This window comes from Ilyonectria robusta (genome assembly GCF_021365365.1).
Source record: "Ilyonectria robusta strain PMI_751 chromosome Unknown BGZ61scaffold_6, whole genome shotgun sequence".
Lineage (NCBI taxonomy): Eukaryota > Fungi > Ascomycota > Sordariomycetes > Hypocreales > Nectriaceae > Ilyonectria > Ilyonectria robusta.
Genome location: NW_025764440.1, coordinates 313048 through 332610, shown reverse-complemented (window position 1 = coordinate 332610; position 19563 = coordinate 313048). Strand labels below are relative to the sequence as shown.

The window sequence follows — 19563 nt, the reverse complement described above, 5'->3', positions numbered from 1 at the left end:
TTGGCTCTTCCAAGTGGGTTAACTCCGCCGTTGCAATCACCACGGTATATCGACAGCGGAATTCTCTTGTTCAGGCGCGGATTGAGCCACATAGGTCCAGGGTGCTCTGACTATGTACTTCTGAATGCTACTTTAGCTGTGGAGATTTCCCCGCAGCTAGTTTTGTCAGGGTTCCCCGCGTGCTAGTTCAAGAGTACCACCGGGCGAGTTCCGAGGCACACGATTGAGTTCAACTACCAGCTAGATCCTGGCCAGGGTCAAATCGCGGCAGTTGAACACGGCAACTGGAGCTCAGCTATAGCATTAGTGGATTAATGTACATGTAGATAATACCAAGCAAGGCACCCAATCACACGCAGGTGATTAGATTAAGGAGTTGCATGAGGAAGCAGTGCATTCAATGCATCACCATTCTTCTCTCTCGGGAAGTGATTGACCATAAGATCAGGACGTAGGATCTAGATTGTGGCACATTGTATTCCCGGATTCCCGCATTATCTGGGCCGTTTTCTGTGACTTGCATCCCATCCCCGTGTGATACTGTATTACTACGCATATACGAAACAACCTGAGTTATATTTCATATCAGTGAAAATCAAAATGCATGAGCTATATTTTCGCTATCTTTAGAGTTTCAAATGGTCTCCGGCGATAGTAGCTACTTGTAGATCTGGAGAGTCTGCGTATGGGAATACGACAACAAGCCCTGTTTGCCCCATTCACCACCGACACCACTTTGCTTCCACCCTGAAAAGTAACCATATGGGTGCGGGATTTCAAAGCTGTTGATCCACACCGAGCCGACCTCGAGCTTGCGTGCAATTCGTTCGGCGGTGGCTGTGTCTCGCGCCCACACACAGGATCCCAACCCGCTCTCAGTGTCATTCACCCGCGTGATTACCTCGTCCTCAGAGCTCCACTCCATCAGAGGAATAATGGGTCCGAATTGCTCCATCTTAATGATCTTTGAATCGTCTGGTGGGCGGTCCACAACACATGGGCGTATGAAGAGACCAGGCTGTGCATCTGAATCCCCACCAGAAATGAAGGTGTGACCGTTAGACTTGCTATCTGCAATCAGGTCCTTCACAACGTCGTACTGCATCTGGTTCTGGATGGGGCTAAATAATGTTGGTTGATTGCCGGAGATGTCGATTTCGGTAGTGTTCACAGCCTTGACTAGGTGCTCGCGGAACTCTTCGAAAATGTCCTTGTGGACATACACCCTCTTGGTGGCGACACACATTTGGCCGGAGTGAAAAAGACAACCAGCGGCCACTTTTTGCGCAACGGTCTTGACATCCACGTCGGGGCAGATTATGCTCGCGTCATTGCCACCCAACTCGAGCGTAACTTGTTTCAACGTCTTCGTCGCGCTTTCAGCCACTTTCTTGCCGGTTGCTGTTGACCCAGTGAACGTGATCTTGTCGATTCCATGATGGAGCGTCATGAGCCTCCCAACGTCGTTGTCGCCGTTGAGCACTTGGAAGACGCCCGGGGGGAATATCGGAATGGCGAGCTCCGCAAACTTGAGTGTCGCGTATGGTGTGAAGGGCGAAGGCTTGACGATGATGCAGTTCCCCATGACCAGAGCGGCTGCAATCTTTCCGGCGGCAAGGACAAGCGGGAAGTTCCAGGGGCAAATGGCACCCACGACGCCTATTGGTGGGTGTGTAGAGATGATTTTGACCGTTTCGTCTTCATATTGAACCTCGTCTGGGATTGAGTGCGATGCTGTCCATATGTTAGCACAGAACCGCACTGTCATGCTGAAAACACTACCATTAAATCTGATAAATTTCAATGTGTCGTCAATCTCGATGTTTGTGAGGAGGTCCTACCCGCGTAAATTGTAAGTAGGTACTCGTCGGCTTTGAACTGATCACATACCGATTTCCCCGTTTCTTTGGAGAGGATCGCATGAATCTCGGCCCTACGCGCATCCAACTCCTCGGCGAGGCGGGATAAGCATTTTTGCCTTTCCTCTACCGGGACAAATTTCCACGTCTTGAAGACGTTTCTCGCTGCCAGGACCGCGTCGTTCAGATCTGCCTCTACCGCAACAGGGGCGCTCCAAAGCTTCTCTTTGGTTCTTGGATCAATCGAAGTCATCACATTGTCGCCCCCCCTCTTCCCTGCGTTGATAATATTGAAAAACTCCATGATGGCGATGTGCTTTGCGAATAAAGGTCGTCGGATGTCGATGGTTCGGTTCCTTGTTTGCCAGATGGTATACTCTAAATAGCACCCAAACGCATGGACATTCTCACATTTGCCTCGGGACCCCGCGAATTAGATGATTACAGATCACTAACTTAGAGTTTTACGGCAAATGACCCAGGTGAAGACGGATTGATGCGGAGAAGTGACTAGCCGGGCGTTTACCCAAATCGGCATCAGCGGAAAATTCCCCACCGCACATGGTCGAGTCGATGGGCCTAGACCGTGGCTCTTGTGACCATGGGGGCATGTGATTGTCATAGCTGATGAGTTAGGGCTCTGAATTGACAGGGCATGGAACAAGGAGCTGTGTTTTGATGCATGTAAATGGGTAAAAATCGCGCCTTGTACCATAACATTCTAGGCTCCAACAAGAGGAAAACTTGACCACTGACTTGTTCTATCCCCTGCAGGCCCCGGCCAAAGATCCAACCAAACTGCGCGTAGGTCGAGACGGTTGCCAATATTTTCAGGGTCACGGTCGTTGTAGTCCACCTGAAAATCATTCTTCAAGTAGAGTGACTTAGATCCCACCTCGAACGACCCGATCATTACTTCTCCCCCCATTCTCTCTCGTCTGCAATCCCAGCTCCGACCGACTCCTGTCAAGACATCCTGTGCAGCAGCGTCGCGCCATGCTCTCAATTTTCCTCCTCCCGAGTTTATCAGCCGGAGAGATTCAATGGAACTCGACTCGCTGCACACTATGTGGAAGATGTTCCGTGCGAGATTCGCGTCAATGGCTACGTTGACCAAGACTTTGCGAAAGACAGACGGGGGTAGTTTTTCTACATCCCCGTCCGCTTCGGGCTCTCGAATGTCATGGTCGGTGCAAACAACCAAAACGACGCGTTTTAGCCGTGGGAATTTCGCCAAGGCGTGGTAGATGGCAACTTCATCGTCATCTCCTTGCGTTCGGCGAGTGACAATCTCCAGTTGTTTAAGATTTAGACACGTTGCCGCCAGCCTTTCGATGTCATTATGACGGAAATGGCCCCGTTCATCTTCATTCCAATACCACCCATCGGATGATGTTAGTCGAAGTTTTGTCAATGACTGGCCATGGTGATCCGCTACTGCATGGAGAGTGTGTTGAGCGAGGGTGATACCCTCTAGGTCTAGCGATTCCAGAGGCGGTAATAGTCGAATCAACGTGCTCGCAGCGAGGTCCATACTTCTCCCTGCGCGATGTTCCTCGGACGTAATATTCAGACGCAGCCGTAACGAGCGAAGGCCCGTCAAGCCCGGACTTTGGGCAGTTTCGATGAGAGCTTGAACTTGCTGGATGGAAATACCGCGGCTAACAGTCAGGCTAGCCAGTCCTTCAGCGTAGATGTGAGTGAACCAAGTCTGAACATCGCTGAAATCACAAACAAGGGTGTGAAGATGTCCTTTCGAACTTGGCAGAGCTTCGAAGCCTTCGCCATGGAAGCCCCGCCATGGGGGCGGTGACGATGAATCTCGACGACCAGAATATGTCCTAGGAGGAAAAGGAATGGGAGAAAATGTCCACATTGAAAGCAATTTTAGTGTCGGTGCCAAACCGCCAAGCATAGCTTTCAAGGCTTGGAGGTTATACCCATAGCGACCGCTTTCACCCACCATGTGGAACTTTGCAAAGACGCTATAGAGGCAAGGTGATGTAGCAAGCAAGTATTCGTCAGGGTCGATATCGTGAGGTCTGTCTCTGTGCTGGTAAAGACTCCGAAGGCTGAAGGTGTGCATATGAAGACGAGTCTCTAGAGAATGCCCATGCAGAGTTCTCAAGATGCAGGGGGGGATCTGGTGAGAGCAGGCATACACCAAGTCCGTCAAGGAGAGCTTTAAGATCAGATCCGAGAGTGGGAGCCAAGCATCCTCCATTATTTCTTTCATTTGCTCATCTGATTCCGTTTGAATTCTGTTTCCATGCCCTTGGAGGGGAACGAATCTCGACAAGGTTTCGCGAGACAGCGTTGGTAGCATGCAGAAATCGTAGCTGTTGGTCTTTGGGGTTTCGATTCGCTGCGGAAATTCTACCGCTTCTTCGCCATCTTCGCTCTGGCTGCCTAGCAACTCGCCTGTGAGCTTCAGCTGGCGCACAAGGCTGTAACCTTGGCTAGTGGAGCTCAGCGTCTCATCAAGCCTTTTCAAGTCTTTGAGGAGCTTCGACTTTCGAGATAATCGAAGATGGATACACTTGAGCCGGAAGGTCTCCGCAGCTGCCGCACATCGCTTGGAGGTCAATGAGAAGGCGGATAAGTAGCATGCGTCGACGTCGAGGTATTCGCAAATTCCATGGGTGACGAGTGACGGCAGACTCTCGAAGGGTGACGCCATCCTGTTGTGAGGGGATTGAGGACGAGCAAATGGAAGAGAAGGAAGCAAAGAGTGATAGTAGAAGCGGTTCAAGCAACATCCGGGAACGCGTGTTTCTGCAAAAACAAAGGGAAAGTTGGGCATCGCTCACCGAGGAGGGGTTCACGCAAATCCTGAGTCGAATCACGTGCTGACACGGCATGCAGTAACAGAAAAAGCAATTATCAAGCAGTCCTGATGCATAAAATATGGAGTTGTGCACCTTGATACCTGTTAAAATTTCTGTCAAGGCTTAATTAAGGTAGACACCAACATGCCTCGGAGTGATAACTGTTCCAAGTCAAACCCTCCTGCGGTAGTGGGTACTCTGAGCATCAGTATATCAAACTGGGTAGCCTATTCATGTCAAGACCCAGTCTTGGAGATTTGGCCAACACATCCTCGTGCCCTACATCTCTTCAAGGAACGCCCCCGGTAGGCATCCGCGATATTCAAATGATTTCAAGACAGGCAGCAAATGTGCTTCAGAATTGTACGCAGTGGAAGCATCAGGAGGAAAAGCGAAATTTATTTCTTACGAGTTTATCAGCACAGTCATCATCTAATAACAAATTCTCATTTCTTGACGAGACCACCAATCCTAGCTCTTCACGCAACACTACAATACACTTGGCTCTTTTAAGATAGCGATTATGTGAATCCAGATAAAGTGCTATGAGAAACAAACCACATAAGCACCGTATAGTTATAGTAAGATGTTGAAGACTCATATATGGGAAGAATAACGAATCGTATAAAACGCTGTATTTTTGTAATAGCAACGTGGTCTTATATCAGGTGATGCGACCTTAGCCTATTGGAATCTAGCTCTATATAACAACATCACGCCGCCTTTGCTCTCCATCAGCCTCCGCAGGCCTTATCTCCGAACCATTTACTGCCGGATTAGAGCCATTTCTATATGAACAACATCATTATTCGAATATAATATTATTCCTCTCTATCAAGCGCTTTCCTCGACAATGTCTCGAAGCAAGGTGCTCGCCACTGTTATCTCCCTTATTCCGGACCAAAAGGACAGCTGTACCTTGGTCGGGATAGACGGGCGGGATGGGGCGGGGAAGACCTACTTTGCGGATGAGCTTGCCCATCAGTGCTCGCAAGAGTTACCACGGGATGTGATTCGAATCTCCATGGACGATTTCCACCACCCAAAAAGTATACGGTATCGTCGAGGGAAAACTTCGCCGGAAGGGTTCTGGCTGGACAGCTACGACTACGACAGATTCTTCGCAGACGTGGTCACGCCATTAAGCCGCGGGGGTTCGCAACGGTACCGGATGCGAAGCCATGACATCCTCAGTGACACGATTCTAGATGAGGAGCCTGTTCATGAAGCGGCCCCAGCGTCCATCGTCATCGTCGACGGGATCTTCTTGCATCGGCCAGAACTAGCCGATGTCTGGCACATGTCGATCTTCCTGGATGTTTCTGCAGAGGTGTGCGCGGATAGGATGCTTACTCGAGACGGCGTCGCGACTGCGCTTGAGCCGAGCGCACGATACTATGGCGGTCAAGACATGTACTTTAGAACTTGCCAACCGCATGCTAAGGCTACTGTTCTGATCGACAACTCTGTATTAGATTCCCCGGTGCTAAAAGCACGACAAAACTAATCCGGAAGAATTACCATATGGGCCCGTGTGAGGGATTTCGGCATATAGAACGTTTATCGCTTGTATGAGTCTCCTGAGCCAGTCATCTGGCAGTTCATCCACTGCAGTTGCAACCCCCGCCGATGTTCTAGCCATGTTACTCATCTACAGTCCCTATCCATGACAGAACAACGTACGAACATCCGCTCATCCACATCCGTAATTAATACTTAGCAGAGACGGTTATGAAGCAATCCCTTATCTTTGTGTACTCATATTTATTTGACAGCTAAATACTACACAGCAGAATAGTTTACAAGAAATTCACAGCTTCCAGTCGCGCTTGCTGTACTGCTTCGGCCAGACCCCAGACTTTCCAGGCGCCATAATCCCATTTGGATCAACGGCATTCTTGATCACCTCGTTAAATTTCAACAAGATGTTGTCGTTCCATGAATAGGTGCCCATGATTTGATCCATGACGGCCAAATGAGTGCGATACTCACCCCAGCCATTCGCAGCGCAGTCGTCAATCAGCGTCTTGATCAACCAATGCGCCTTCTTCTTTTCCTCGTCTGACTTCTTGTCAAAGACAATGCATACGATGTGGTCTATTCCAGATGTTAGCAATTGTTATTGTACCGGAAGACGAACCAGCAACTTACGCATCTCTCTCATGCCGATAGTAAAAGTACCGATGAAATCCAGACCTGCTTCCTTGCATCTCTGCTTGGTAACCGCGTACTGCAACATTGCGTCGTCTCCTGCGACCTTGGCAATGGGGGAGAAGAAGAGATGGGCGCCATTCGGAACCCAGTCGATCCACTTCAATTCGTCGTAAGTCGGGATACCCTGTAACGTCTTGTCGCGGGTGTGAAGAACAGAGTTTGCTGGAACGTCTTCTGGGAAGTAGAACTTGGCTCCTGGAATGGCTGAGAACGCCTCCTTGATAACACTCCAAAGAGCATTTCGAATCGGTTCAGGTCCCTAGTCGATATTGTCAGTCTACGATTCGCGTGGCTCAGTAGCGCGATGCGTTGTCCTTACATAAAGTGCGCCATAGAAGTTCCACCTGCCCAAGTTCAGCCTCTTGGCGATGGCATCCAATTCTTCGTCATTGAGCGGCCCAGTTTTTGACGTGTATTCGGCTTTCGATCCCATGACGGCCGCATCGAGGAGAATGTGCCGGATTGTGGGGACATTCTGAAGTGCCATGGAGAGCCGCAGCGGTCGGATAATATCAACGGCTTGCTTCAAGTCCTCGTCCTTGGGGATTGTAATAAGGTAAGATTGGTATCCTCCTGGGTTAGGGAACAACCACATTCCCATCTTTGTTACAATACCCAAATTCGACTGGCTGAACAGGCCGTCAACATAGGGGCCAAAACCATAGGGGAACAGCTGCGCTGTTTTGTTCATAGGCTGGTCCTCAGGTCGAAGCCCCATGGATTTCGGTTGCTTTGGGTCAGGCAATGCGCCCATTCCAGTGCGAAGGAGTTCGCCGTTTGGCAGTACAACTTCCATACCGCTGTGCATCATCCAATGATCTAGAGTTTTTCTTAGCTACAGCTTCGAAAAAGTTAAGTCATATCGGAACACTTACCTCCATACGGAGTATATCCAACACCGCGCTCCAGTGTGTTTCCGAGAATGGAGCCTCCACCAAGGTCCGGGACATCGATCCAGAGCTTGTCGCGGAGGTTGTTTTTAACAAGGTACTCATGCATATCGGCGAATGTCACGCCTGTCTCATCCATCAGCTGTGTATGGCCCGTCTCAGTCTCGAAATGTCTTACCTGGCTCTACCAGACAGTATGCGCCTTCCACATTTACCTCGAGAATCTTATTCATGTTTTTCCCCATATTGATAACCAAGCTTCCACTGACTCGTGGCGCAGCACCTCCATAGCCAGAGTTTCTTCCAATGGAAATTGGCCACAAAGGAAATGACAATTCATTTGCCGCGAGAACGATGGCCCTGAGGTAATTAGCCAGGCGATGGTGGGACTGAATTTGCTTGTACGTACTGAACATCAGAAACATTACGTGGAGCAACTATGGCGGAAGCCAAGAAGTGGTCCTGTGGAAGAACATGGTGGGGATCGTGGGTGTAGGTTGGTTTCATATACGAGCCGTCGTCGATCTGGTCTTTGGAAGAGATGACATCGACATTTTCAGCCCCAATCAAGTTGATGATGCCAATTATAAACTTGTTGAATGACTCGATGTTGACTTGCGGTGGCAGGACGAGCGGCTTGTGAACGGCTGTAGACTCCGTGTCAGAGTTGCGCAAGATGATGGGAATAGTAGATCGACGGGATGTCATTTTGGAGGTCCTTTGCTACTGGAGAAGATGAGGATGGTGACTGCGTTTGAAATCGTAGCAAGTTGATGGAGATACGATTCATTCAAGCATTGGTAGCTACGATATTATACTTATGTCCCGACACGGACGAGTGGAGAATGGCGGGGAATCTTTGACACCTCATCTCATCTCAGCTCGCCGGGTTTAACGTCGGGAAACTACCCGCCTTGGCTGAAAAGGATCATCACCTTGGGTATCACTCGATGCTACGGTTGACAATAACGGCAATATGACGGGCCACTATAGCTTGCAGTTAATATGACGAGCGGGGATGGCACGAGACACCAGCGGAGTATCCCCACCCCCTCATACGAGCGGGATATTCTCCACGCTTGCCACGACGCTTGCAACATGGGGCCAATCGCTTTGCGTATTCGTCTGCCGTTCCCCCGCACTTAGATACCGAGGGGAGAGGGGATCGTACTTGAAAGTACAGTACTTCTGTGGCTTGAATGTCGACTAAAAATCAATTGTCTCGCTCCTCGCATATGGTCTGATCTGACCACATCCCGCCATGCATAGCACCGCTCCCCCGCAAAAGGCTCCCGCAGATCAGCGGGCTGCCATTCTTTTAAATGTCAGTGGACGGACTTGCATCAATTAGCTCTTCAACTAATACCATCGCAGGAAGGCCCCGACTTTTCGTTTGAGATCCAGGCTCAAGACCGCCCAACTCTTGGCCCCCATGATGTCCTTGTCGAGATTGAACTGACTGGCATCTGTGGTACGGATCTTGGACTCGCCGGCGGATACTTGGGTAAACCCAACTCCATCATCGGCCACGAAGGCGTCGGCCGGGTCATCGCTGTTGGCTCGGCTGACTGCAGCGTAGCAATCGGCCAGCGCGTCGGCGTTGGCTGGCTCCGCGACTCCTGCGGGTCATGCCGGCCTTGCATGCTTGGTGGCGAGACGCGATGCCAGTTGGAGATGTTCAGTGGACGACAAGTTCCGGGCACATTGGCGACGCTGACGGTCGTGCCGGAGCGATACGTCACTCCCTTGCCAGAAGATCTCTCCGCAGAGCAGCTGGCTCCCATTATGTGCGCGGGAGTGACTGCATATAAAGCATTGAAATGCAGCGAGGCAATCCCCGGCTCGTGGGTGGCCGTCTCTGGGGCCGCAGGAGGCGTCGGGGCGCTGGCTGTCCAATACGCCAAGGCGATGGGCTTCCGGCCGATTGCGATTGATGGAGGCGAGGGCCAAAGACAGAAGTGCATCGACGCAGGAGCAGAGGTTTATCTCGACTATGAAAAGGAGAGTGATCTCAAAGAAGCCGTCATGCGAGAGACCGGCGGGATGCTCTGCTCTTCGGCAATTGTATGCGCTGGCTCTGCATCCGCTTACCAGGCTGCCCTCCCCTGCGTCGACTATTTCGGGACCCTGGTAGGCGTCGGAATCCCACCTCCGACCACCAAGGTCGCGTTTCATCCCTTGGAGTTGATCGGCTCCGGCGTCAAGATTATCGGCTCTATGGTGGGCAGTCGTGCAGACATTCAGGGGGCTGTGGAATTCGTTCGTCGTGGGCTTGTGACCCCGAAGACGGTCAACATTGGCCTTGATGAGTTGAACGAGCACATCAAGAAGATCAATGAGATAGATGGGAAGCTTGTTGTGCACTTGAGACGCTGAACTGGTGCGGCCGACTCGGGTGTCATGGAGGCAAAGGCACATATTGGTGTTCGATGAAACGGTCGTTCACGCGTGGCTACTTCGTATATACAACAAACATCTTTATCTATATATAACATCTACAATTTTAAATTTCTCCCTCGTCAGAGCACATACCTACGTGTATAATCAATGACACAATCGGAACATCCACGAGGGCGCCGCCTCTATCGCTACCCCGGATTATTAGCCGCTAGAGAAGCACATAGGTAGCGTCTGACGGAGATCTTATAGTTACCGAAGCTCGGTATTATCCCCTCCTCCAGGGCACTTTCCCACCACTGCTCTTGTCCAGACCCATTGGACTTACACATCTTTGGATATGCTACGCGCGATGAATTGGAGGACGAACTTAATGTGGTATGGAACCTAGCTTGGTCCTTATCAAGCTGGGATACTCCAATGACGGTAGGGTGTCGAGCCGACGAGTGCCTGGGAAACATGTGTTGAGGAAAGGAATTAATTCACTACCAAGTGGGCATTTCTCAATCTCGCATAATTATCAGGACTGAAATTCCTGAAATCTCACCATGTGTTCTAAACCGCACAAAAAGGTCCAATCGCCTACAATAGATGGATTGCTTTCCATCTCATTGTGCAAGGTCTAGGGTAAGCAGCTGTTATACACGGATCGACCTTCATCTTGTGTCCGGAGCATTATGATAAATACTGGGCATTATTCGAATAAGGTCATTCGTTAAAGGCGACTAGGTATAGACGAGAGTTGAAACTTATCATATACAGTACATGTTGCGTCTAACCTTAGCTCATATGAGCCATGGCTGGCGTGCACACAGCAAGGCTGTGCTCTTTTTGAAATGTTTCGGAATAATATATATTCCGGTTAGTATGTCTTCTGATCAAGACGCTAATCCAAAAATGGAGGCACAGTCCAACCAGTTCACCTGATATCACCTCCGGCTCCAAGGCGTCTCAGCCGCAACAATCCAACATCATCAAGCCTCGCCTCCATGTGTTGCCTAGATCTCGTGCAGAACACGCCCTACGTGCAGTGAGAGATGCAAAACATTATTCGGGATACTGGGATTTCTGTCGTCTACGAGCCTGAGAACTGCTCTCCAGTCGTGGAGTGCGTCCTCACTCCGCACTCTGCATTCTGCATTCTGCAACTCCGATCCACAGTAGAGACTTACTGACCTTGGCTATACAGCATTATCATCGTCCATGGCTTACAGGGCCATCCGTACAAAACATGGACTCGTTCCACAAAAAATTCCGAGACTGATCAATCGTCAACAACCTCCCAGCCAGCAGAATGCAAAAAGCAGCGAAGGAGCGTCATCCGACGCGTCGCTACTCGACTTCGTGGAAATTCATCGAAGGCTATGCCGAAAGCCGAAACAGACGTGAACTCTACTAATATGATAAAGGCCCACAATACAGGATCCACGTCTGTATTCTGGCCTGCTGATCTACTTCCCAAAGATTGTCCAAATTCGCGCATCCTCATGTTTGGGTACGATAGTAAGATCACCAAGTACACGGCCGGTGCGATAAACGAGAATAGCATTTTTTCACACAGCAAAGACCTTCTGTTTGCGCTGGCCAGGCAAAGAATTCTTGATCGCCCATTGATTTGTGTCGCCCATAGCCTCGGTGGTATCATCATCAAAGAAGTGAGTCAAGACACTACATACACCTCAGACTGTTATTCATAGTGTATATTAGATGCTCGCAATATCTTCATCATGTAAAGAAAGGGAACACAAAAATGTTGTTCAGTCAACTTCGGCAGTCATATTTCTTGGCACACCTCATCGAGGTAGCCTAGATGTCGCAGCACTCGGCGAGGTGGTACGATCGCTCATCAGTACCTTGGGTATGGAGACAACTCCCGCTATACTTGATTCTCTTGGCTTGAAAACTACGGATCTGGAACGTGCACAAGAGGAGTTCTCCAGGCTATGGCAGAGATATGACTTCCGAGTCAAGACCTTTCAGGAAGGCCTCAACTTGGCGAAACTTGGGAGGAAGGTGGTTCCCGATTACTCCTCCTTGATTGGAGACTATCGTGAATACGCCGAGACTCTTCAAGCGAATCACATGGAAATGTGTCGGTATTCTGGAATCGACGATCCAAACTACCGCAAAGTAGCTGGAGAGCTACATTCTATATACCACGCTACCGCTAGGATGACCAAACATAAGCTCGGTCAAACTCGGCGAACACCGCCCGGTGAACCAGGATTGTTATCAGAAAAACCAGCCACAGCTACCAAGAAGAGCCAAGAGAACCTAGGTTCCCTCCAATGCCTATGGTTTCCCGCTATCAACATTCGACTCCAGAGTTTAGGAGAGCCGGCTGAGCGAACATGTCACTGGCTGTTTGAGCATGGCTTGTATCAAGATTGGTTCCATGGCCGCAATAAGGAGAACCACCGGGGCCTCCTTTGGCTGAAAGGAAAACCAGGCACAGGGAAATCCATATTGATGAGAGAGGCGTTCCGTCGAGCTGCACTCGGACAAGCCAAGTCTCAGTATCAAGCTGCAGCCTTCTTCTTTAGCGCTAAAGGAGATAAGCTAGAGCACTCTCTAACTGGTCTTTTCCGATCCTTGCTTTATCAGCTTCTACCTGGGGATAGTAAGTCTCTGAGGAGCTTCCACGAGATCTTGGATGCAAAAAGATTGAGTGGCGGCATCAAGCCAAAGACTTTCCCTTGGAATGAATTGGAGCTCGAGAGTATTTTCCAGTCTATCTTTTACAAGTGGACCAAGAAGAGAACGATGATTTTCGTCGATGCTCTTGATGAATGTGATTCGAATGACATTCGACATATAGCCTTCTTTTTCCGGCAAGTCACGATATTAGCCGATAAGGTGGGGGGTGACCTAAGTGTCTGCTTATCTAGTCGACACTTCCCCTCTATTACGGTGTGTGAATGTCCAGAAATAATCGTGGAGGAGCACAACAGCCACGATATTGCAACATATGTGGAGCAGAGGTTTCAACTCGGAATCGCCACCCAGGAAGAACAATGGGAACTCTTGAGAGACATCATCCTGAAGAAGTCCTCTGGAGTCTTTCTGTGGGTAATCTTGGTGGTGGACGAAGTGCTTAGGGACTGGGATGATGGCAAGGACATCCAATACTTGACTAAGCGTCTTAAGAACGTCCCTGACGCCCTTAAAGCCCTGTTTTCTGATATTTTCTCCAATCTCAGTGTGGAGACAAGGAACTTCACGGTTCGGCTTTTTCAGTGGGCTATTTTGGCGATAAAACCCCTTCGTCTTCACGAGTGGTATCACATAATGGCCTTCATAGGAGAACCCACGCCATCGTCTCTTGTTGAGTGGCAAAGATCGCACAACTTCATAAGAAACGATGACCAGCTTGAGAGGCAGATCCGGAGTGTCTCTAGGGGTTTAGTCGAGGTGACGAAGATCAAATCAGATGACCCTCAAGATGTGGACACTGAAAAGATGTCTCTTCACGCTGGAGCTGGATCGTTCAATCTTGAGCACGGCGATACCCGAATCGTTCAAGTGATACACGAGTCGGTACGTGGCTTCTTTTTGGGAAGCGATGGGTTCTGTATCTTAGACCCATTCCTGAAACCCGATCCCATCAGCAAAGGACACCTTTCCATAATGGCGACTTGTCTCGACTATCTGAATATTACCGAGCTGGACGCCCTCGTCCAGGCAAGGACTCGAGCAGGTCGACAAGTCCGGTATCGTCCTACAAAAGGTTTCCCTGATGTGGCCACATCCGACAGCACTGATTCTTCTTGTTTGGGTGCTTCTGCAATGTATCAGGGTCGTCTACCCGACAACGCCCCAGCACCATGTCAAAAGCCAACATTCGAGACAGGGACGCCAAATGTCTTCGAGATGCTCAGATCGTCTGACCCATATCCGAAAATAGACGTCATTAAGTGGATGGCAGATGATATGTCACTTTCTGACGGATCGGTCCCTCCAAGTGAGCGCTCATTCCATTCGTCCACGCATTTCTCCGATGCAAGGCGGTCCCAAATTTTGGAAGCACATCCCGCGCTACTTTCGTACGCTGCCTTCAGTATGTTCAGGCATGCTCGATGGGTGAATGTTGATGTGGTTGACCCGACCTCTATCGCCAAGCGTCTCCAAGACAAGGCAACGTGGGCTCGTTGGATAGCACTGAGAGAGGACGTGGCCCAAGACACTACACTCTTTGAGTACGTCCGCGATCTGTCGATATATTCATGGCTTCCCTATATCACATCAGGACCAAGATTTCGTGAATCTGCTTTTATCCCCCGAAACCTCTCTCATCACCCTGGTTATAAACCACGCAGAAGACCAATAAGTGTTGCAAGTTTCGGTTCTGCGAGCAGTCATGACGGACGCTAGTAGTCGAAACCAAGCCATCTTCGGGTTTACGTCTCTTTTTCCGTATCAGCATAACTATTTGTCGAGTGTACATTATGGCTTTAGAAATGCAAATTTGTTCCCCACCACCCCGCTAATCTTCCAATGTTTGAATGCTCAATATTTGCTTTTAAAATGGGATTCAAAATCAACAGTTGTGCATATGGCGACTCGAAAAATGCTGTATAATCGGCGTACGGCAACCCCACCGATATTCCTGCCGTAGTGAGTTTCTGGAATTCTTCAAACTGACCCCCATCCATGTTTCTGATAATTCCGTCTCAGATTTCCGGCCATATCACCGCTTCAATCCACATTGGATGCGGCATTGTCCGCTGTAGATGGGTGAGTCTTCTGAAATCGGGCATTTTATCGTACCTCTGCTTGGTTCTACATCTAATGGAATGGGACAGCACGTACATAATGAGACGTCCTCGATGATAGAGTTGACGGGGGCGCGCCGCACCTAGGCGGCGATTACTCTGGAGAGTGGCCGTGGCGTTGTAGCTTGCTCAATGTCGCTTGAGTGGTTGATGAGGATGAGATGCTGAGGAAAGCGGTTCGTTCAGCTCGCCGTGTTGGCGACGGCATCGTCTAAAGTGATTGTTCAATGCTGTTCTGGTTTGTGGGATGCCTTCATCGAGTTTATTGTTGTTGGCACATTTAGAGGAGGCACGTTCCATCTCATCGGTGGTCGAATTCCATTGCAAAGTGGGTTTATTGTCCCCCAAGAAATCTGAGATGAGATCCTCGGAGGTTGGAGTGAGAACGAGGAAGTTTGCAGGAAGACCCAAGTCCAAGAAACCTAACTCTGCTTCTCCGAGTCGACTCGCCAAGTCGGTGGTCTTGTCTTCATTTTGGCTGGTGAAGAATCTCGATTGAACGTGTCATGTTAGTCAAGATCTTATGAAGCCATCATGGGTCCTTAAAGAACACGGAGTTTGCCCCGGGATTCCGTTTTCCGACTTTGAATCAGGGCTCAGCTTCTTGAGCCGACTACAGCTTATATGTTCATACAGGTTTAACTTTTCCAAGCTAAAAAGCTTGATATTTGGTCATCGTGGCAGCATTGGGTAACAAATGCTTGAATTGTGGATAAAACTGTGTTTTTTTTTATCTTGTGCCGGCAACTTGCTCACCTTGAGGGAGCAGACAGAAGTTAGATTAGTTTTCCGACTTTCCCTTGTTCTGCGTGCGGCACCGGGACAAGCTGAAAATCGGCGTAAGGTGGTGTTGAGTGCATTCCCATATTGGTGGCCATGGATGGGACTACCCACTGACCTAACAATGGATTGGGTCGCGCCATGTGGGCATTGGAGCTGCCTCTGATATTGTCACGGAATCCCTCTAAAACGAGCTGAAGCTTCGGCCTAGGGACACATGAACAAGGAGATACATTGGTCGGCAGACCAGATGCCGGGAACTTTTGGTCACGCTAATGGCCTAAGCCAAGAGGTATTTCTACCTTGGCAGGTCTCCTCTTGATGCAAGAGGGGCATGGCGCCTTCAACTCGTAAGAATATCTACTCGACACCTGTGCTATGACAGTGAGATCAGCTGTAGGCGGCTTTTTTTCTTTTTCTTGACACAAGGCCCAGATCATCCATGATGCGGCCTCTAAGTAACGTGGCACTTTATTGCCAATTTCAGCAGGTTTAACGCCGATCGCTCGTGGTCTGATAAGGCTTTCTATTCGAAATGGCGTGTACGTTTGTTGGAAGATGGTGCAACCAAGTCAGCGATATTCTCGTAGTCATGACTGATTTAGGCAAGATGCTCGCGGGGGATGTGGATCATCACGAGGATGGGTTCCGTGCATGCATATGACCCCAGCAGAGATGATAGCGGTCTCATGTTGAGGAACGGCGGTCTGACAAGAGGCATAACAGCCCGATAATGAGATAGCGGCCTGACAATGAGTTCTGGCTTCCAATTGATGGCTTCCAGTCCTAGAGAGAGGCCGAAGCCTACCTCCGGGAAATTGAGCTGGAGCACATTCGCTCAGCTGACACTCTAAAGGGTGCCAGCTTGAATCATGTACTGCGCAAACCGGCTCGCTCTGCACGGATTTTCTAGAGCCCTACTGCAATTTAATGCCTCAAAGTTCAATATCACCATAAATCGAGGCAAGATACCACGGCCAATGATGTCCGATCGGATCGCCCTCCACTGTCCCTGCAAGTTACTGCACAAATGGTCTCATGATAGTGTAGAAGATCACACGCTGCCTGCAAGACGCCAGAAGGAGGGTTGGTCAATTCTAGCTGTGCATAGTGGCTTGCTTGTCTCAATTTCAATGTTTGTGGGTTGATTGGCTAAGAGGTTGTTTGCCCTTTCCCCTCTCCCCTCCCCCCTTTCGCATCTTCACTCTAGTCATCTCTAAATTTTCCTATCAGGTCGAACTGGACAGGCTTCAGGATTTAACTGTCTATCCAAAGCGGGGAGAAACTAACGTGGGAAAAGGAGGCGAGACACGATGTTTTTATTTTTGCCTTTGCCAGTACCATGATATCCATTTGATCTTTCCTTAGCATGCTGGATGTGATTTGTGTTCTGCTGTCAAGCTCCAAGAGATAAGCCCAATGATGACTAGGCCCTCAAATCCCTCGACGATGCAAAATCTCACGCTAATGCAGAGCGGGCCGTTACGAGCTGGCCTCAATTTCTTGCTCTTCGTACACCTGTAACTGTACATGTTACATTTCAATACTGGAGACACTGGCATGTGACTCGTGATCAAGTTGGTAATCAATTACCCTGAATGGCGACCTATAATCTAGGATACTACCCCACTACCTGTAAGAAGAATTACCTACATGAAGTATACTGAGGGCCAATCGTCTCAGTGACTTGCCCGCCTACGGTGTGATCATCTTGCATAGTCTTGCGATGCAAGGGAGGGCGGGGAGCGGGGGAAGCGGCTGTGAGTTGGCCTAGTTTTCAATTGGCTAATACGTGAGTAATGTGACGGAAACCTGTTTTTCCATACGGCCATCCGATAATAGCCATAAAGTATTGCTGCTTTATCTTGGAGGAATAGGTCCCTGGTTGAATTATATACTCCCATATCTTTCCCCCTTCTCCGCTACCTTGAAAGTTAATCTAGCACACTATTGAAGATCTACGAACCTTGAAACACAACATCTATCTTATTCTATCTTTCCAACAACACAAGTTGAACAATGCTGCAAATCACCTTTGCTCTCCTGGGAGTTTCCCTATTTTTCCATTATTTCTGGAAAAAGGCCAGTCCCAATCTGCCGCCTGGGCCGAAGCCACTCCCTATCGTTGGTAATATCAGAGATATGCCACCCGTAGGAGCACCAGAATACCAGCATTGGCTCAAGTTCAAAGACACCTATGGCCCTATCAGTTGCGTCACCCTATTCGGACAAACTATGATTATCATTCACGACCGTGATGCGGCACACGATCTTTTTGAGAAAAACTCGACGAAAACCTCAGGGCGACCACAACTGCACTTCGCCAGTAAACTATGTGGTTACGGAGTGCTTCTGAGCTTCCAGCAATACAACGCCACGCATCGGCTGCATCGCAAGTTGGTTCACCGGCAACTGGGTACAAAGGCCGTGGCGTCGCGGTTTCACGACATTCAAGACGTAGAATCACGTCGATTTCTCCTGCGAGTTCTGGATAGCCCTATCAGCTTGATGGAACACATAAAGACGTAAGTTGGTCTTGCTCAAAATCGCTGCAACGAACCTGACATTCTAATCTCCTTACAGTGAGGCGAGCGCTATCATTCTACGAATAATATACGGCTATTCCATCGCTCCGCACACGGCCGATCCTCTAGTCCTTTTGATTGAGCGCATGATGCATGATGTATCTCTTGCGTTTGTCCCTCTATCCTGGCTGGTTGACACTCTACCAATACTCGAGTATCTCCCGGAAGGTCTTCCAGGAATGTCGTTCCGAAAGATAGCCCGCAAATGCAACGAGATCACTCATATGGTTATCGAAATTCCCTATGCGTTTGTTCGGCAGCAAATGGCAAATGGAACCCACCGAGCATCATATGTCTCTTCGCTTGTCGCACAGCATACTAACGACAATGGTGAAAACAAAAAACTGGACGAGAACAGCGAGAATGCCATCAAGAGAACGGCCGCGATCATGTACGCTGGAGGTGCCGATACTACTGTGTCATCCATCAGTAGCTTCATCTTGGCCATGATACTTTTCCCCGAGGTTCAGAAGAAGGCACAAGAAGAGATTGATAACGTTGTCGGTGTCGACAGGCTGCCTCAATTTGAAGATCGAGACAGTTTGCCGTATGTAAGTGCTCTGGTGAAGGAAACGCTCCGGTGGCTCCCGGTTGCGCCGTTGGGTGCAGCACATGCGACTGATGAGGAGATCAACTACGGGGAGTTTCGCATTCCAAAGGGAGCCATCCTGATGCCGGCAATATGGTGGTTTTTGCATGACCCGCAGACCTATTCAGATCCGTCTTCCTTTGACCCTGATAGGTACCTGGAACCTCGAAATGAGCCAGACCCTGCGAATGACTCTTTCGGATACGGCCGAAGAATATGCCCAGGCCGGTTCCTAGCGGACGATAGCCTCTTCATTACCATCTCACGTCTCTTGGCCGCATTTGATATTGAAAAGGCTGTTGACAATTTAGGCAATAAAATTGATCCTAAGATGGAGGCGACGCCTGGTCTGATTAGCCGTCCGCTCGACTTCCCTTACAGCATAAAGCCGAGGAGTGCGAGGCATGTGGAGTTGATCAGATCTGTCGAGATTGAGCATCCGTGGGAGAAGGGGAGTGATGCTAGTCTTCTGAAGGGCGATTTTTCTATGGTGTAGGCTAGCATTTGAATGAGGAGGACGAAATGACGATGCTTCTAGTTGGTTTACAGTGAATGCAGATTTTTTGGTTCCTGGTCTATGCAACCATCCCACATTATCACACCATCAGCTTTGTCTCAGAGTTTAATATGGATTACGGGCGCGGTCTCT

At 49.4% G+C, this 19563-nt stretch overlaps 7 protein-coding genes across 7 annotated transcripts; 4 read left to right on the top strand and 3 right to left on the bottom strand.

Annotated features, from left to right (window-relative positions):
* Window positions 1-658: 658 nt before the first annotated feature.
* BGZ61DRAFT_504694 (aldehyde dehydrogenase domain-containing protein) lies at window positions 659-2163 on the bottom strand (the record flags this gene model as incomplete). Its single annotated transcript, XM_046251813.1, has 3 exons — window positions 659-1734; window positions 1783-1837; window positions 1891-2163. The coding sequence occupies 3 exons, from the start codon at window positions 2161-2163 to the stop codon at window positions 659-661; spliced, it is 1404 nt and encodes a 467-aa protein (XP_046106553.1).
* Window positions 2164-2358: 195 nt separating this feature from the next.
* On the bottom strand, window positions 2359-4642 carry BGZ61DRAFT_447379 (uncharacterized protein). Its single transcript, XM_046245329.1, has one exon. It carries the CDS (start codon window positions 4537-4539, stop codon window positions 2581-2583), a length of 1959 nt encoding a protein of 652 aa, XP_046106552.1. The 5' UTR covers window positions 4540-4642; the 3' UTR covers window positions 2359-2580.
* A 1015-nt stretch (window positions 4643-5657) lies between these two features.
* Window positions 5658-6264, top strand: BGZ61DRAFT_447378 (putative kinase). The gene has a single exon (XM_046245328.1). It carries the CDS (start codon window positions 5712-5714, stop codon window positions 6192-6194), a length of 483 nt encoding a protein of 160 aa, XP_046106551.1. The 5' UTR covers window positions 5658-5711; the 3' UTR covers window positions 6195-6264.
* Window positions 6265-6497: 233 nt separating this feature from the next.
* BGZ61DRAFT_347189 (aryl-alcohol oxidase) lies at window positions 6498-8499 on the bottom strand (the record flags this gene model as incomplete). The annotated part of the gene is made up of 6 exons (XM_046239949.1): window positions 6498-6784; window positions 6839-7160; window positions 7221-7720; window positions 7777-7917; window positions 7970-8151; window positions 8201-8499. 6 exons carry the CDS (start codon window positions 8497-8499, stop codon window positions 6498-6500), a joined length of 1731 nt encoding a protein of 576 aa, XP_046106550.1.
* Window positions 8500-8898: 399 nt separating this feature from the next.
* BGZ61DRAFT_416029 (chaperonin 10-like protein) lies at window positions 8899-10284 on the top strand. The gene is made up of 2 exons (XM_046243372.1): window positions 8899-9115; window positions 9166-10284. The coding sequence occupies exons 1-2, from the start codon at window positions 9053-9055 to the stop codon at window positions 10165-10167; spliced, it is 1065 nt and encodes a 354-aa protein (XP_046106549.1). The 5' UTR covers window positions 8899-9052; the 3' UTR covers window positions 10168-10284.
* An 835-nt stretch (window positions 10285-11119) lies between these two features.
* BGZ61DRAFT_386119 (uncharacterized protein) lies at window positions 11120-14877 on the top strand. Its single transcript, XM_046242738.1, has 4 exons — window positions 11120-11296; window positions 11378-11843; window positions 11896-14802; window positions 14863-14877. Exons 1-3 carry the CDS (start codon window positions 11226-11228, stop codon window positions 14557-14559), a joined length of 3201 nt encoding a protein of 1066 aa, XP_046106548.1. The 5' UTR covers window positions 11120-11225; the 3' UTR covers window positions 14560-14802; window positions 14863-14877.
* Window positions 14878-17759: 2882 nt separating this feature from the next.
* On the top strand, window positions 17760-19410 carry BGZ61DRAFT_346936 (cytochrome P450; the record flags this gene model as incomplete). The annotated part of the gene is made up of 2 exons (XM_046239930.1): window positions 17760-18265; window positions 18324-19410. 2 exons carry the CDS (start codon window positions 17760-17762, stop codon window positions 19408-19410), a joined length of 1593 nt encoding a protein of 530 aa, XP_046106547.1.
* Between the last annotated feature and the right edge of the window lie 153 nt (window positions 19411-19563).

Bases quoted from the DNA above. Each gene is read 5' to 3' on its own strand.
- BGZ61DRAFT_447379 (XM_046245329.1), bottom strand. From the start codon at position 4,539: ATGGCGTCACCCTTCGAGAGTCTGCCGTCACTCGTCACCCATGGAATT.
- BGZ61DRAFT_447378 (XM_046245328.1), top strand. From the start codon at position 5,712: ATGGACGATTTCCACCACCCAAAAAGTATACGGTATCGTCGAGGGAAA.
- BGZ61DRAFT_416029 (XM_046243372.1), top strand. From the start codon at position 9,053: ATGCATAGCACCGCTCCCCCGCAAAAGGCTCCCGCAGATCAGCGGGCT. The intron at 9,116-9,165 runs GTCAGTGGACGG...ATACCATCGCAG, and splicing joins GGGCTGCCATTCTTTTAAAT to GAAGGCCCCGACTTTTCGTT.
- BGZ61DRAFT_386119 (XM_046242738.1), top strand. From the start codon at position 11,226: ATGCAAAACATTATTCGGGATACTGGGATTTCTGTCGTCTACGAGCCT. The intron at 11,297-11,377 runs GTGCGTCCTCAC...TTGGCTATACAG, and splicing joins AACTGCTCTCCAGTCGTGGA to CATTATCATCGTCCATGGCT. The intron at 11,844-11,895 runs GTGAGTCAAGAC...AGTGTATATTAG, and splicing joins GTGGTATCATCATCAAAGAA to ATGCTCGCAATATCTTCATC.